This window comes from Alternaria incomplexa, assembly GCF_024043165.1.
Source record: "Alternaria incomplexa strain BMP 0042 chromosome Unknown scaffold_25, whole genome shotgun sequence".
Lineage (NCBI taxonomy): Eukaryota > Fungi > Ascomycota > Dothideomycetes > Pleosporales > Pleosporaceae > Alternaria > Alternaria incomplexa.
The window spans coordinates 64,880-79,450 of NW_026249874.1; the positions used below are offsets into that span (position 1 = coordinate 64,880).

The 14,571-nt window shown below is 54.1% G+C and overlaps 7 protein-coding genes across 7 annotated transcripts; 3 read left to right on the forward strand and 4 right to left on the reverse strand.

Moving 5' to 3' along the window:
* Positions 1–492: 492 nt before the first annotated feature.
* On the reverse strand, positions 493–1,602 carry J4E90_010659 (uncharacterized protein; the record flags this gene model as incomplete). The annotated part of the gene is made up of 2 exons (XM_051440171.1): positions 493–508; positions 824–1,602. The coding sequence occupies 2 exons, from the start codon at positions 1,600–1,602 to the stop codon at positions 493–495; spliced, it is 795 nt and encodes a 264-aa protein (XP_051285942.1).
* A 917-nt stretch (positions 1,603–2,519) lies between these two features.
* On the reverse strand, positions 2,520–3,144 carry J4E90_010660 (uncharacterized protein; the record flags this gene model as incomplete). Its single annotated transcript, XM_051440172.1, has 2 exons — positions 2,520–2,786; positions 2,836–3,144. The coding sequence occupies 2 exons, from the start codon at positions 3,142–3,144 to the stop codon at positions 2,520–2,522; spliced, it is 576 nt and encodes a 191-aa protein (XP_051285943.1).
* Positions 3,145–3,533: 389 nt separating this feature from the next.
* J4E90_010661 (uncharacterized protein) lies at positions 3,534–4,822 on the forward strand (the record flags this gene model as incomplete). Its single annotated transcript, XM_051440173.1, has 4 exons — positions 3,534–3,700; positions 3,912–4,143; positions 4,201–4,588; positions 4,641–4,822. The coding sequence occupies 4 exons, from the start codon at positions 3,534–3,536 to the stop codon at positions 4,820–4,822; spliced, it is 969 nt and encodes a 322-aa protein (XP_051285944.1).
* A 217-nt stretch (positions 4,823–5,039) lies between these two features.
* J4E90_010662 (uncharacterized protein) lies at positions 5,040–5,783 on the reverse strand (the record flags this gene model as incomplete). Its single annotated transcript, XM_051440174.1, has 1 exon — positions 5,040–5,783. One exon carries the CDS (start codon positions 5,781–5,783, stop codon positions 5,040–5,042), a length of 744 nt encoding a protein of 247 aa, XP_051285945.1.
* A 289-nt stretch (positions 5,784–6,072) lies between these two features.
* Positions 6,073–8,259, forward strand: J4E90_010663 (uncharacterized protein; the record flags this gene model as incomplete). The annotated part of the gene is made up of 5 exons (XM_051440175.1): positions 6,073–6,156; positions 6,213–6,440; positions 6,841–7,175; positions 7,224–7,634; positions 7,683–8,259. The coding sequence occupies 5 exons, from the start codon at positions 6,073–6,075 to the stop codon at positions 8,257–8,259; spliced, it is 1,635 nt and encodes a 544-aa protein (XP_051285946.1).
* Positions 8,260–9,289: 1,030 nt separating this feature from the next.
* Positions 9,290–10,452, forward strand: J4E90_010664 (uncharacterized protein; the record flags this gene model as incomplete). Its single annotated transcript, XM_051440176.1, has 2 exons — positions 9,290–9,294; positions 9,453–10,452. The coding sequence occupies 2 exons, from the start codon at positions 9,290–9,292 to the stop codon at positions 10,450–10,452; spliced, it is 1,005 nt and encodes a 334-aa protein (XP_051285947.1).
* A 3,116-nt stretch (positions 10,453–13,568) lies between these two features.
* On the reverse strand, positions 13,569–14,534 carry J4E90_010665 (uncharacterized protein; the record flags this gene model as incomplete). Its single annotated transcript, XM_051440177.1, has 1 exon — positions 13,569–14,534. One exon carries the CDS (start codon positions 14,532–14,534, stop codon positions 13,569–13,571), a length of 966 nt encoding a protein of 321 aa, XP_051285948.1.
* Between the last annotated feature and the right edge of the window lie 37 nt (positions 14,535–14,571).

The following is a 14,571-nucleotide window of genomic DNA, read 5'->3' on the forward strand; positions in this document are numbered from 1 at the left end:
GTGCAACACAAGCCGCACACTCCCCCTCCACACACCGTAAATGGCTCTGACAGACGGCCTTGCTGTTGCATCTGTCTCCCACTTTCCCTGGCTGCGAGTCTGGATTGGTTTGGCATATGCTGTTTTTACAGAGAAGATTTGGTGAACAATCATCTGCTGCGTCACATAAATGGCCCACGCAGCCAAAAGTGCAGTCGCTTTGTTCGATGATATACGGGTTCAACCGCACACTCGTGACGTTAGACAGGCCCGCTGGTTTCAGCTTCCATTCTTTGGTGGCGGGGGAGCCGGTGAGCATGGAGCGGAGGTAGGCTTCTGTGGTTTCGTCGGCGGAGGGGGCGATGATGGTCGTGGGTGGGTGGAGGTATTTGGACCAGGAGAAGGGGCTACGCGTTGTGAAAGAGCGTTTTAGGATATCGACGAGGGCGGGCCAGGTTGTGTAGGTGGGGTGGAGGGGGTTTATGCGGGAGGATTTGCCTTCGGAGAGGGGAGTTAGGTGGGAGTATAGCTGGGGGGGTTGTTAGTACGGTATAGCACGTCTTCAGTACCACAAACGGTAAGGAAGGGGGGAAGAGAAGAAATGGAAGGCCTACTCACCCAAGGAATCCCCCTATAATTCAGCACATTCCCCCCATCCCAAACCGCCTCCTTCTTATAAAACAACCCAAACACCTCACTATGCACATACCCCCACTCCTCCACCAACAACAGTTTCCCCTCCCCCTTCTTCCTCCCCTCCGCCCTCCCCATCAACGTATTGCCCGGCAGAAACAAATCCGCCCACGCCGTCCCCGCCGTCCTATCAGTCCTCTTATCGAAATACCCATGGATACCAATAACATCAATAGCCTTGCAGTCAAACACGCTATCCGGAAAATTCTCATTCCCGTCAACGGATTGTGCACCTGATACGCCGCCGCTGATGACGGCAATGTTGGATGCGTCGAGACCGATGCTGTATTTTAGATAGGAGGCGATGTCGCAGAGCCAGGATTCGCCGGATGGGATGGGTGAGATGCCAGAGAAAGGCTGGTTTTGAAGGTCGACGCCGAGAATGACTTCGGATAAGGTGCTCCAGGGGCGGCCGTCAAAGTTCTTGGAGGGGTAGTGGGTGAAGAAGACGCCGAGGCGTGTTTTGTACATGTCGCGATATTCCTCGTTGCTGTAGAAATCGAGGAACGCGCCGTTGAGTTTCTGGCAGTATGCGTCGCAGGCTACATCATTTGTACCCCGAAGCGCATGTGCGTCGTGCGGTGCGATGATGACTTTCATCTGGCCTTTCGACAAATGGTGAATGGCTGCTAGCGTGTCATCGAATTGGTCGAGCAGCGACTTGTCGAAGCCGCCTATCTCGCCTTCTGGATCTGGGTGTTGGGCATCTGGGCGGATGAAGAGCCGGATTACGCGGGCGCCGCTTTTGATGATTTCGCGGATTGTGGCGTCGCGGTGGGAGGGGGTGAAGAATTGGAGTTGGGGGTAGTTTACGCCGCCGAAGGAGTGGTTGGAGGAGGTGATTCTGAGGGAGGAGGAGGCGGAGGCGGAGGCGAGGGGAGAGTAGGCGATGAGGGATAGTGATAGTGTCAGGAAGGATGGGAGGAGCATCTTTGCGAATATGGCATGGACGACAAGACAACGGAAAGGAATTGCATTGCGACGCGGTATAAGACAATCATCCTGATCTGAACACGTGTAGAAGTTTTGCTATAGACAGATCTCTGTAACGGCGGACTAGATGTTGATACTTGCGGGATTGACAATGTTCATATGGATAGATTAATTGCGGTGGTGCGTGCAGCCAATCACGGCGTGCTTGCAGGCAGTATACGCGGGGTCGCTAACCTGGACGGCGGGATGATGGAAGTTGACAGGGTATGTTTTCTGGAGTTCGTACTGGGTTTGTCACGCTGTCTTGTGCTCGTGATGGTCCTGGCTAACGGGGATACAGACGCGTGGTTGATGCACCGGAGAATGAGCACAGCAAGCGTCGCATCGGGTATTGGCAAGATGTTATGGTATGATATTCGCCGCGATGAGGATCGGATGAAACCATGTATCAGAGTCGTCGTGCGCAAGTCTGGCGGATGGGAGTGGCAGCTACGTTGTGCGCTCACTTTATCCTAGATACATAGCCTTGGTAATGATTCGGGTGTGGACAGGAAGCACTGCGACGTGCTGCGATACGTCGCAGGATATCCTTTGATCCAAATCTACGGGGATGATCTGGATCCCTTGTCCTAGTGCTGGTGTTGTTCCTGTCAACGATTGAAGAGTGGCGTCTACTGCTCGGCGTAGTGCGGGATCGCACAAACGTCTCTGTAGACATACTACTTCCCTGACCGGCATAAAAACTGCGCAAGCGTAACCTCGTTTTGCGGTCGATAGCCTTGGGCGGTAATGCGCAATTTTACCAGCTCAGGCAGTGTGTGATGCAAGTCGAAGACTGAACCTTTCGACCGCTAGCATGGTCCTCATATTTGTACAGTGCATTCGTCACGACGATGCTCGGATATTCGCAATTCTCATCCAGCCGGTTTATCGCACACAGCTTCAAGTTGCTTGAGCGTGGCCATGACTTCTTCTCCAATGTTTTCTCCGCTGGACGACGGTGCGAAGCGGCCATGTCGCAGCTCACTGAGGGCGCCAACAACGTCTTTGACCTCAGCCAAAGCCCGTCTGTTCTCTTGCTCTATCTCTGCGATCTGGGCCTCGAGGGTTTGGCATGCTTCTTCGATATCGGAGTGGACCGTCTGTAGCGTGTGCGGTTTCTTGCGACTTTGGCCGGAGAGCTGGTGACTGTCAGCGCAATCCAGGAAGTATCTTTCCTTAATGCAGTACCTCCTGCTCCATTTGAAGCGCAATCGGGTCCAGTCCGGCTACGGTGGCATCGTCTACTTGGCGCCTCTCCCGAGCGTACTCCCGCCTCAGCTGCTTGGACCGTTTGACCTCATCAATGATGTCCTGACGGATCAGCTCGATATCCCTGTCGCGTATGTGCTGGAGCTCGCGATAGATTTCCTGCACGGCGGGGTTGGAGCGGTGGGCGCGGGGGAAGATGTCGGTGAAGTCGCGTAGGGTGGTGAAGTCGCGCAAGGGAGCAGGTGCGAGGAGGAAGTCACCGAGGATCTTGGCCTCTTGCGACGGCATGATTAGAGTAGTAGGTGTCGATGTCAGGCCGGAAAGTGCCCACGCATATGATTGATACGGCAGTGTTGGTGGTGGATGCGCCAATGAAGGAGGGCCATCGGAACGCGCGACGACGCGTTGTGGCCCGTGCCCAGAAAACTCCCGTGAGACGTGCCTGGAAGACTCCAAGCAAACGTCGACTGAACCGTCTTTCACCGGGCTTGTCGACCGTTTCCGGTATTCAGGCAACCCTCACTTCACTTTCGCGGCGCAAAGTATCTCTCTTGTTGTATCACTCCAGGGCTGGCACGAAGACGCGCTACGTGGACGTGCAATCTTTCGCACCCTTACCGCTTCCTTCCTGACTACCAAACCCATCGACATCAGTTTCATCACATTCCATCGCAATCATGGCGCCCGCAGCTGCGCCAGAGCCTTCCTTCAAGAAAGATGAAAAGGTCTTTTGTTTCCACCATGAGTTGCTATACGAGGCCAAGGTGCTCGAAGTCAGGCCTGTAGAAGAAGACAAGAAGAATGGCTTCGAATACAGAGTCCACTACAAGGGCTGGAAGAACACGTACGTATCTTCGATTCGTTCGAGTCTGCGCCCGCCTGCCTGTCGCTCCGTCTCCCACTGCAGAAGTCACGTTTGCCTCACCATACACTTCACTCATGCCCACGTACTACACCTTTACTACACATCTGCAGCGGCACATCATCTCAGACCGGCCCCTCAAAACTCAAAAACCCGCAGCTTGCTTTTGAGATCGCAAGCTAACGCATCGCAGCTGGGACGACTGGGTTCCTGAGGACCGGCTTCGCAAGCTGTCTCCCGAGAACCGAGAGTTGGCCAATAACCTCAGGCACGAGATGCTGGCAGCCCAGCGTGCCGCAAGAGCCCAGCCCGCACCTGCGAAAAAGAAGGCTCAAGGTTCGGCGCGCGGTAGCGAAGAGCGCCAAACCTCCGTCACTGCTGCACCACGCGGTCAGAAGAGGGTGCGGGACAATGACTTAGAGAAGGTGTGTATTCCAGCAATTCGTCCTATGCTTAGCAACTCACTCTCTAACTCCCCTTAGGAAGAAGCATTCCAGAACAAGCTGGCTGTTAGGATCTACATGCCAGATCGGCTAAAGAGCCTCCTAGTCGACGACTGGGAGAACATCACTAAGAACCTGCAGCTGGTTCAGCTGCCTTCAGCTTACCCTGCAGGCGTCATACTGGATGAGTACATGAAGCATGTCAAAGACAACAGCAACCGCACCAGCATCGAGCAGGACATCCTCGAGGAAGTCATAGCTGGACTGAAGGAGTACTTCAATAAGAGCGTCGGGCGCCTTCTTCTGTACCGGTTTGAGCGCGAGCAGTTCTACGACATCTGGACGCGCGTCAATTCGCCGACGGATGATCTTGCAGCAAAGCCGCTGGCTGACATCTATGGCGGCGAGCATCTTCTGCGTCTTCTGGGTATGCATATATGAGTTATTAGATGTGAAAATTGCTAACAAGGCTTTCACAGTCACAATGCCCGAACTCATCGCGCAAACCAACATGGATCACCAGGCCGTCACGCGCTTGCGTGAGGAGCTCAGTCAAATGACGACGTGGCTCTCCAAGGAAGCTCAGATCAACACCTTCTTTGTGCCTACCTATGAGAGCCCCGGACAGGCCTACATCGACAAGGTCAAGTCCAGCACTTAGGAAGGCGGTGACTTCAAAATTTGATCAGTCGGCCGTTTCGCTTTGACATTTGTGTATCATCACTTCTGCATGGCTGGTGGGTTAGGGCATTGTCTAATGGCGCATAGGCGTTGTTGAGTAGTAACAATCAGGTACGGGGTCGGGGTATGTAGTTTTTGAGTTGTCAAGCTCCAAAGTGACATGGATACAAGTATAATAATACAGACTCGAAAAGTACTCATGTCTTCTTGATGACGTCCTCGAGTAACCCAGCAGCCCAATGCAAACACCTCGTCATATCGCCCTCCGCTTCTCTCGGCATGCCATATATGCCAACGCTCTCGCAAACCTTCTTATCCAACTCTCCATCCACATCCCCATTCTTGAACAGGAACTTATGGTCTTTCACATAGTTCGGCCACACAATATCATCTACATAACCCGGCGGATCTTGCCAGAAGCCCTCAAGCGTCACATAACCACTCCTCGCCTCCCTCCTCCGCTTCGCAGTCTCATAGCTCGTCCTTAAAAAGAGTCTAACATCAAAGATCTCACGGATATCCTTCATATCCTGCGAAAACAGCAAAAACCCATCAACAACACATATCCGTCGCTCTTGCCACTCGGTCTTACTCCTCAACCACACCTCAACCTCATCTCTTAACCTCCTGATCTCATCCTCAGGTACACCATGGTCGCCCACACTGTTCTGGTCTTCCTGGCTGACCAGCCATTCTGGACTGTTACCATGTTCTTTGATGTGCTGCAGTGCTTGTTTGAGCGCAGGTAGGTTGAGCGACTCTATGCAATCCCAGTCTTGGACAGAGTTCTTGACGGGGATCTCGGCGTCGGTGAGGTAGAAGTCGTCGAGATGTAGGATGGAGAGTTTGGAGGGGGGGAAGATGTCGCGGAGGAGACGGGAGAGGGTTGTTTTGCCCGAGGAGGAGGGGCCTGAGATGCCGACTAGGAGGGGTTGTGGCATCGTGGTTGGAGGGTTGGAGGGACGCGGGGTACCGGGGGTCTGGTCGCGCCTTCCTTTAGGATTGTATTGACAGTTCACTATGAGAATAATTCGAGTAGATAGTCTAGTGATCCCCTCACACGACATGCCTACCTTCACACGTGTGAATGGTGGGGCTGTCGGCGTCTGATCGCCCACCGGCCCGCTAGTTCCCCATGCTGCGCGACGCGCCTGCGACTGCCACCATCGCATCTAAAGTCCGTCCCTGCAGCTCCCCACGACAAATTCCCCAAAGTCTCTCCCACGCACCATGGAGCCGTCACCGCTGACGCAGGACACGCGACCGGAAATCTTCCAACCCAAGATAATCTCCCTCTACGAAACCCTCTTCAAAGTGCGTCCTCTCCATCTCCACCCATTTTGCGCCAACCAAGTGCTAACCATCCCCAGGAAGACGACGAAGAAGTCGAGCTATCCGCCGGCTTCTGGCAAGAATTCTTCCTCCACCGCCCCGACCCCACCGGCCTTCAGCGCATACTCAGTTCGGTAACGCCGGACGAGATGCTGCACCAGCAAGCGCATAGCCAGCAACTCTTCGGGCAAGCCATCCTCCGCGTCAAGCAAGCCAGCGCGCCCGCCGACGAAATCGCCCTCGAGGTACCCATGCCACCCACCCACGTACACACACCTTCTCTCCTCCATGCGCTTACCGCTTAGACCTTGACAGTCTTCCTCGATGCCGCACTCACGAAGAAGTACACAAATCCTAGCTCTGATATCATAGCTGTTCTTACGGGGCTGAATGATGCGGATGCGGTTATGACGGATTTTGTTGCGACGCTGGATACGGCGATACGGGGGGGAAGGGACAGTATGTACAGGGTGGATGCTAGAGAGGGACAGGCTGACCAAAAGCAGTTCCTTTGCGTTTGAGGGCTGTGAGAGTGGCGCTCTCGATTACTGCGGCTGGCTTTCAGACTGCGCTTCCGTCGTATTTTACTCATCGCGACCTTTTTCCCTCGCTCATGAAGGTACGACAGAAAGCAAGACAGGGGGGATGCATACTCACAGCCAGTAGTACATCCAAGATTGCGACGACAGCACCCAAGTTCTCCCCGCGCTCTATCTCCTCGGCCTCCTCACCAACTACAACAAATTCGAGTTTCAGAACCCGTATAGACTGCGGCTAGACGACTTTGTCAACGATGCTATCATACAGGATATGGTCGCTTGTTTTGGGAATACATGTACAAAGCTGCGGGACGCCTATGTAGCTGTACAGGACGACATGCCAGAGGGCTGGTCGCTGGGCTCGACGTTGAGTTATATTGGTCTGGGTGCTCTTGCTCCCAGTTCCCGGCCAACGACACCTGTGCCGGCCCCGGAAGACGCCAAGTCGCTCTTCGCTGCACTGTAAGCACTCATGGCCGTAATCACTGCTCATAGCTAACGTTTATCTAGACCAGGGCCTGAGATTGGCGTACTTCTCTCCACGTACGACTTCGCCAACGCCAACAAAGTCTTCTGCTTCAACCTAGTCAAGTCAGCCCCAGCGGACAAGAACGAGCCCTCGCCGCTGAGCGCATACCTTTCCTTGACGTCCTACATGTTTCAACACGCGCATCGGTCTACCAGGGCCGCACTGTACACATACCTCAGCCTCTTCGTGCTGCAAATACTTGTCGAAGACCGAGAGCTCGCCAAGCGCCTATGTAGTGACGAGTCGAAGCTTTCGGTGCGCTTGTGCCGTCAGAGACAACCCTACCTGCCGGCAGTGAGGGGTGATCGTGTCCCTGCAGCTGTCATTCTAGACATGATGTCTGACGCCATCAGCCATAACCTGCGGAGGCGGTTAGACGTTGACTTCTACATGTAAGTCTCAGAACTAGTATGGCATATGTCTGGCTAACCCACTCCCAGCCTCTGCCTCGGCGTTTTGCTACGTCTCCTTTCGCACCTTAGTCGAACCAAGACGCGCATCACATACCATTGGTCGGAGTTGTGGCGGACCCTGCTCTCCTTTGTCCGCTTTCTCACCACCTACGAAAGCGACATCAAGTCCAACTACAAATCAAACGGAATGATCAACATACTTGTCAATCTGCTGGCCTTTGCACTGTCTAGCGGAGAGAACTTCCTGCCTGATCCTGCATCATACGACGACTTGTTCTACAAGCTCGTGGAAAGCGGCGACACACTGATCAAGTTCCGGGACACATTCGGGTTATCAGGCCAATCAGACTCCATGCAGACGCTCATCAATGTGTCTTCGCATTACCAATCCCTGCTGGAGAGCAATGGAAAAGCGCGGTCCAAGCATCTTAGCCCGCAAGAAGTCAGCGCCGTCATCAAACAGGGGTACGAGACGTTGTCAATCGATGCGAGCGAGGGTTTGGATCGTTGGGAAAAGTTCCGGGAGGCGGACTTCAAATCTCTGCTGAAGAAGATTGCCAGAGCGGCGGTGGAGGATGCCAAAGCACTAAATGACGATAATTGAGGCTGGATATGGCACAATTGCAGTTCTCGAAGCGACCGTCGTCGTGGCCGCCCGCGCGTTCAAATACCAACTACGAATCAACAAACAACGTTGCGAAACAATTCACTGCATCAAGTCTGGTAGCTCAGCTGTATTGGGGTGGATCAACGTGAGGGGTCACACATCCAGTGGTTGTTGGGCGATCCAGGGTCGCGATCTACAACACGCACCATACACATGAGTGATGTCGACTGCTGATGAGAACATGATTGTGTGTATCGTGAGGGGTCTGATAGCGACTCGGTCTGGTGCTCGTCGACGTGTAATGCCAGTACGCATTGGCCAGAAGCCGACTTGATACAATCCCTTCCCTTCCCTTCCCGAACCTCTTGCCTTTCGATCTCTCAGCTGCTTGACCTCTCTTCAATCTCATTTGCAGTTCATTTCGATGGACTGAGTGTCTCTTTCCTTTTCATTCATCGCTTCATTGACCGCCGTGCATCGCAATGGCCACAACATCGCGATGCGACGACGGCGTCCCATCGCGGCATGGTAGCAAGGTACGCGAATCCGCTCATCACACCAAAACATTCATTAACACTGCATCAGGACACTATCGTCCCCGCTGATAAGTCGAGCTCAAAAGCCGCATGGAGACGCTCACTGTCCGCCACTGTCAATCGTGAAGAGCATCCGGCACTTCAACCGTGCCATGCCTACAGTACCCCCAATGCGGATAGCTACACCAGCCAGGACCGATCGTTCGCATCGTCATCTTCTACATTGTCATCGGCACCTCCCTCGCCTCCCACGTCAAAGTCTTTTTCCAGACCCAGCGTCCCTCAGCAAGCACACACAACACCCAACGGCTATCGCCTTGGGCCTGACGGCAATGAAGGGTGGAATTCTTCCTCGTCGAGTGTGCATACTGTACGGTCGCCCAGACAAAGCAGTTCTGGAGCGTCTTCTCCGAGGACGAAGCATACTATCTATGGAGGAGTTGGGGATGGGGTGCTAGTTGTGCCTGCGGTGAATGAGAAGCCAGTTAAGAATGTTGTGGTTGAGTTTATGGGGTTGAAGCTGTGTCGGGTCTGTGATGCTCTGCCTTACTGTGAGTAGCTCTGCTTTAGTAATAGTTGAACCGAGAAGAGATGCGGACCGGATCCCTCAGCCACACTTCTCGAATTGCTTGCTAACGCAAACACAGTACTCAGCACCCGCAACATGGTCGACCGCATCCAAGCCATCATCGAAGACGACTTCAAGCACGCGCCCGAGTCCACCCTTTACGACCTCCACTCCATCTCAGCCGGACCACACCACCACACATACACCGACCGCGACCGCGCCCTCATGGCCATCCTCACCTCTCTCCGCACCCTCCCCTTCGCCCGGCAGGCACAAAACAACTGGTACCCCCAAGGCCTCCCCATCAGCAAAGACAACAACCTCGTCCTCTACAACCACACCGTCGGCCTCGGCGTAAAGCAAACCGCCATCTCCCTCGACAGCTTCGTCGACTTGGCGCAGTCCTGGCTCTACGTCCGCAACCCAGCGAGCTTGTCTGGTGTTGATCCTTCTGCCAAGAACTCGTGGAAGGGAATTGCGAACACGCTTTCCACTGCCGGCGTCGACATCCGCAAGATTGACCTCCAGCTCTGGGAGGCGCTGACGTATAGTCTCGAAGGCGATGATCTGACGGCTGCAATCGACGATGTCATCGAATGGTCTAAAGATGGTACGCTGGATAGCCGCCACGCCGTCTGGCGCGACCACGCCATCTCAAACGCAAAAAACGTACCCGAGTCTCTCTCCTCCGACGGCTATCCCCCCACTCCCACCACCCCCTATCCCTCTACCAACAACCACTCATCCGGCCTCTACACCAAACGCTTCACCCACAAACACCCCCTCGGCCGCCCCCGCTCCCTCATCTCCGACGACGAAAAAGCCGAACTACGGCGTGACCGTCAGGCCCGCCTTACCGCCGAGGCAGCAGCCAAGAAACTAGAAGCTCAGCGTAAGGAGAAGAGGGAGAAGAGGGAGAAAGGGAAGGGGTGTTTTGCTAGGGCGAGGAGGGGTTGGAGGAAGAGGCAGAGTATGGTGTGGTTTGTGTGCTTTATTGTTTGTATACTGAGTGGGATTATGGGCGGACTGGTTTGGGCTATGGCGAGTGGGAAACTGGATTTTACGCCCGGTGGGGAGGGTGTGTGATGGGGAGAGAGGGAGGGAGGGGGGAGGGGGAGTATGGCGTTACCGGTGAGGGAGAAGTGGGATCACTATAGCGAGTGTCATGCCTTATATGGATTCAATGGCGTTGTAGGCGTTGGGGATAGGTGGGCTAGGCGTCTGGAGTTGGTGTTGGCAGTCGTGGGGGATGATAGACTAGGTCATCACTCTACTTTGGGATTTTTGGGACTCGAGGATGTGGTATCACCAATATACTTCGAAAGATACTCTTATACTACACTTTCCTCTTAGAACGTGGGTATGAATAGAATTAGCATCTCCGTTCCGCCGCATTCTAACATTGTCTTATCAAACGAACATCAATTCTTCTCTAGCTATGGCCTTTTAGAACACGAGACTATCACAGCTCCATACGTACACACATATACGCATACTTCCCTCTATCTTCACCCCTAAACCCTGCTCCCTCACCCCTTACTCACATACCGCCATCCACCACTAATCACCATCCTCCCTCCTCCCAAATCCTCGCTACCCAACAACCCAACAACCCAACAACCCCTACCCTAGCACCATACCACCATTCATATACTACGTATACCTCATCTCCGAGCTCCCGCACTTCCGTGCTTTCCGCTCCGCTCCTCACTCCGACTCCGCTCCCTGCGCTCTTAGTACGCACACGCTATTATAATCACACACGGACCAGGTTGGTCTAGAACACGTTCGCGTGATCGAGGACTACGTGGTTGAGGGATGGCACTGGTGGATGGTAGAGTTTGTACCTGAAGATCGTTATCTCGCTTGATGGTGGGACTACTGGGACTACTTGGACTATCGGAATCGATAGGATAGGATTCTGGACTCCGGAGGGAGCAAGGGAGTAGTAGATGGGTTGGTCACTGTGTGGGTATGATTGGGCGGAGTGGACGGTGTCTTGCGAAGTGTTTTCTTTGTAGTTGTAATCATCAGAAACCCTAACACGTGAGGGCTCGAAGGCTAAGGAATGAATGTACACCAGCTTGCAAGACATGCATCGCGACACCACTCGCACAAAAGAAGAAAGCACGACACTCCCGAGGTCTCTACCGCAATTTCCACAACACTACCCCCATCCTCCAAACAGTCCTCTTCCACCGTATCGCATCGCATCGTACCCATGAGATAAAAGTCAGGAGAAAAAACGGTTCATTAGCGGTTCCTACGCTATACTTAGCCTCAAAAGCAATTGCCCGTCCTAATCCATCCCGGTCCCGTATCTGCATCGACCAGACCACGCGGTTCACGTTCCAGAACACCACACTAAAACGCATCCTTGCAAGCCGCGTTTCGTTAGCACTCCCGCGATGAAAAATGTACGTTGCTGACTGCATCGATGCGATCGGAGCGGGACTGGTTGAGATGTGCAATTTGCCGTGTTTGCGCTTGTGAGGGTACGATGACGACGTGTATGCGAGACGGGCGGGTTGATGCTGGTTTTCTTTCGCTGCAGCTGTGCGTTCGTTCGCGCAACGCGTTCCCTAGTTGACGAATGGGCAACTAGAGGTTTGAGCGCCACCATCGCCCGGACACGGGTAGTGAGCTCAGTAGAAATGCGCAAGGTAGTGTACTGCAGGTACGAGATGGAAAAACAAAGAAACCCCGAGTTCTACGCCGCGGCTTGTATGTCTTGCAGGCTCTGAGACGAGGACCGAAAAGACTAGGAACATGGGAGCACTTGAGGCCGGATTGCGCTAGAGTTGTAGAGACACGAACGCGATACGAACAATAACCCGTATGTTTCTACCCAAGTATCGATTGTGGAGATTGGAGCCGCGTCGGATTTACTGCTGCTCTAGACATATGAAGAATCTGTCGTGTTACACGAACCGTCTGGATATATGCCCGAAACCCTCGCTGCAGGCTGCGAATATCCTCCGACGCGTCTGACAGCTGTCACAATTCGCGACTCTGACTCTTGCGAAAATAAGTCCCACTGTGGCTTGTTTTGAGAGATATCCCACGGGTGGGGTGTCGCAAACACACCACACAGATGCTGGATAGAGTGGGGTGGGGGTGTTCAGAACATGAAACTGAAACGAAAAGAACACACGACGATGTTTGAAAATACCCTTGCACTTGCTTCTGTTACAACGGGGGCCGTCCCCAGAGTATCACGTGCAGCCTGCCCCTCCACCATACCATTCCATACATACCCACCCAGTTACTACCAAGCCAAGCCGGCACAACTTCGTATCCTGAATCTTCGGTGCTTCTCTCTCCTCCCGCCAGCCACGTTATCCTAGTTCGATTCCGAGCAGACATCGAGAGGAGAATCCGGATCTCACATCCTGTTACGGAAGTGACTCAAGATGGAGGCGCAATCTACAAATTGCCGTAGCCTACTCTCAAAGCGGGTACGCAATTTATCCTTGAGGTAAGCTTGGTGGCTGGGTTGGTCCCGGTAGATAGGCGGTGATGTCATGGTTGCTGCACATGCACACGGATATGCAAGTCAGGACCGTTGCGTCGAGAGGCGGAGGAGGCAAAAACGAAGCATGTGTACGCACGTAATGTAGTGTTATTTCGGGATCATGGACGTTTCTGTTCGTTGCGATTGCTTGCTTGCTTTGCTTTCCGAGACCCTGGCAACTAGTTGTGTGTCGCGTAGACTTGCGATGTTGGGGCCCTTGTCATGTGCGGTCGGTGGCTGTGGGCTGTCCCGCACGCACCGCCGTTCGATGTTCGATCGGCAGCCGATCCTGTCACATGGCCGAGGAGTGATGATCGCGAGGGGGATTTGGGTAAGACTTGCACTTGGTTGGGAGGGTCATGTCAAGTTAAGTCAAGTCGAAATGAGTGTGATGTGCAGTAATTAAGATAGTGATATGCAAGTTGAACGTGTATGTAGTGTAGTATCGGTCCGCTCTTGTTGGTAGAGCAGAGTAGTATGTAGATTTGATAATGGTAGTTAAAGTAATAGTAAAATGCAACGTAATGCGATGCTAGCGATTGTCTCGTCCAGGACAATAGAGATATGCAAATGTGGTATCATGGAAAGTGACAAATAAAACACCGAGAAATGCTATGGGAATGTAACGCCGCATCCGTTGTCTTCGTCCCACTCTGCACAGTTCGTAATCATGCGCGCCGTCAACCCATCAACTGCTGTCCTCGCTGATCGTCGCATCGCTCGCCGACGATACTGACGATTTGTTGTCTGAAGGCAAGGGTCCGAGTGTCCAGCGCCAGTCTCGCGTCCGCTTCCGTCGTCCGGCGACGGGAGTTTCGGGAGCTGAGTCGCTGTCGTCGTCTGAAGATGACGAGTCGCGCTTCTCGCCTGTGCGGGGCGACTTTGGTCTTGGTGAGCTCTCTGCGGAGGACGATGTGCTGATGAGGGAGAGCTGGAGGGGCGATATGCTGGTTTCGGAGGGGTTCTTCAGAGCCTTGAGACTTAATGACGGCTGTGATGTCGAGGCGTCGGAGTCGGTGGTGGAGGCGGTGGATGCGAGAGAGGAGAGTGTTGAGACGGAAGACTCAATGTCGGAATGTGCGAGGGTGTATCTGGTGGTGGTGATCTCCTCTTCCAGTGGTGTGCGGAAGGAGACGCGCTTCTCGGCGGGGAACATGGGCCGGCTGGAGCCCATCTTGCGTGGTATTATCGAGCGCGCGGGGCTGTTGGAGAGGATGGAGGCGAGGTTGTGGGGTTGCTTGTAGGGTATTGAGAGGGTGGCCGAGTCGTTGGAGGCCGATGTGAGGGTGGAGGAGAGGGTAGACGCTGAACTTGGCGTGGATGCGCTGGTAGAGCCGCTGGTGGCGGGCACGTCGCTCTCGATGGAGAGCTGGGGTCTTGAGGGGCGTTGTAGTGTTGGGGCAGTCGCCGGGCGCTCATAGGCGTTGGAGAAGGTGTTGCGGACGGTGGGCGAGACGGCACTGAGGGTTTCAAGACGGAGACTGGCACCTTTGCCCAGGATGCGCGGCTGCTCAGTGTTGATGGAGAGTTTGGGCCGGGGCGGGGCCTGGCGCGGGGGTATTATAGGCAGCGAGGCGGCCATGGAGGAAGTCATTGAGGTCATACCGGACATGGCAGATGATGCTGGGTGGGAGGGCTGGAGGGTGGACAGCATCATGTGGGGGGTGTCCACGGGTATGAGGCTGGTGCCG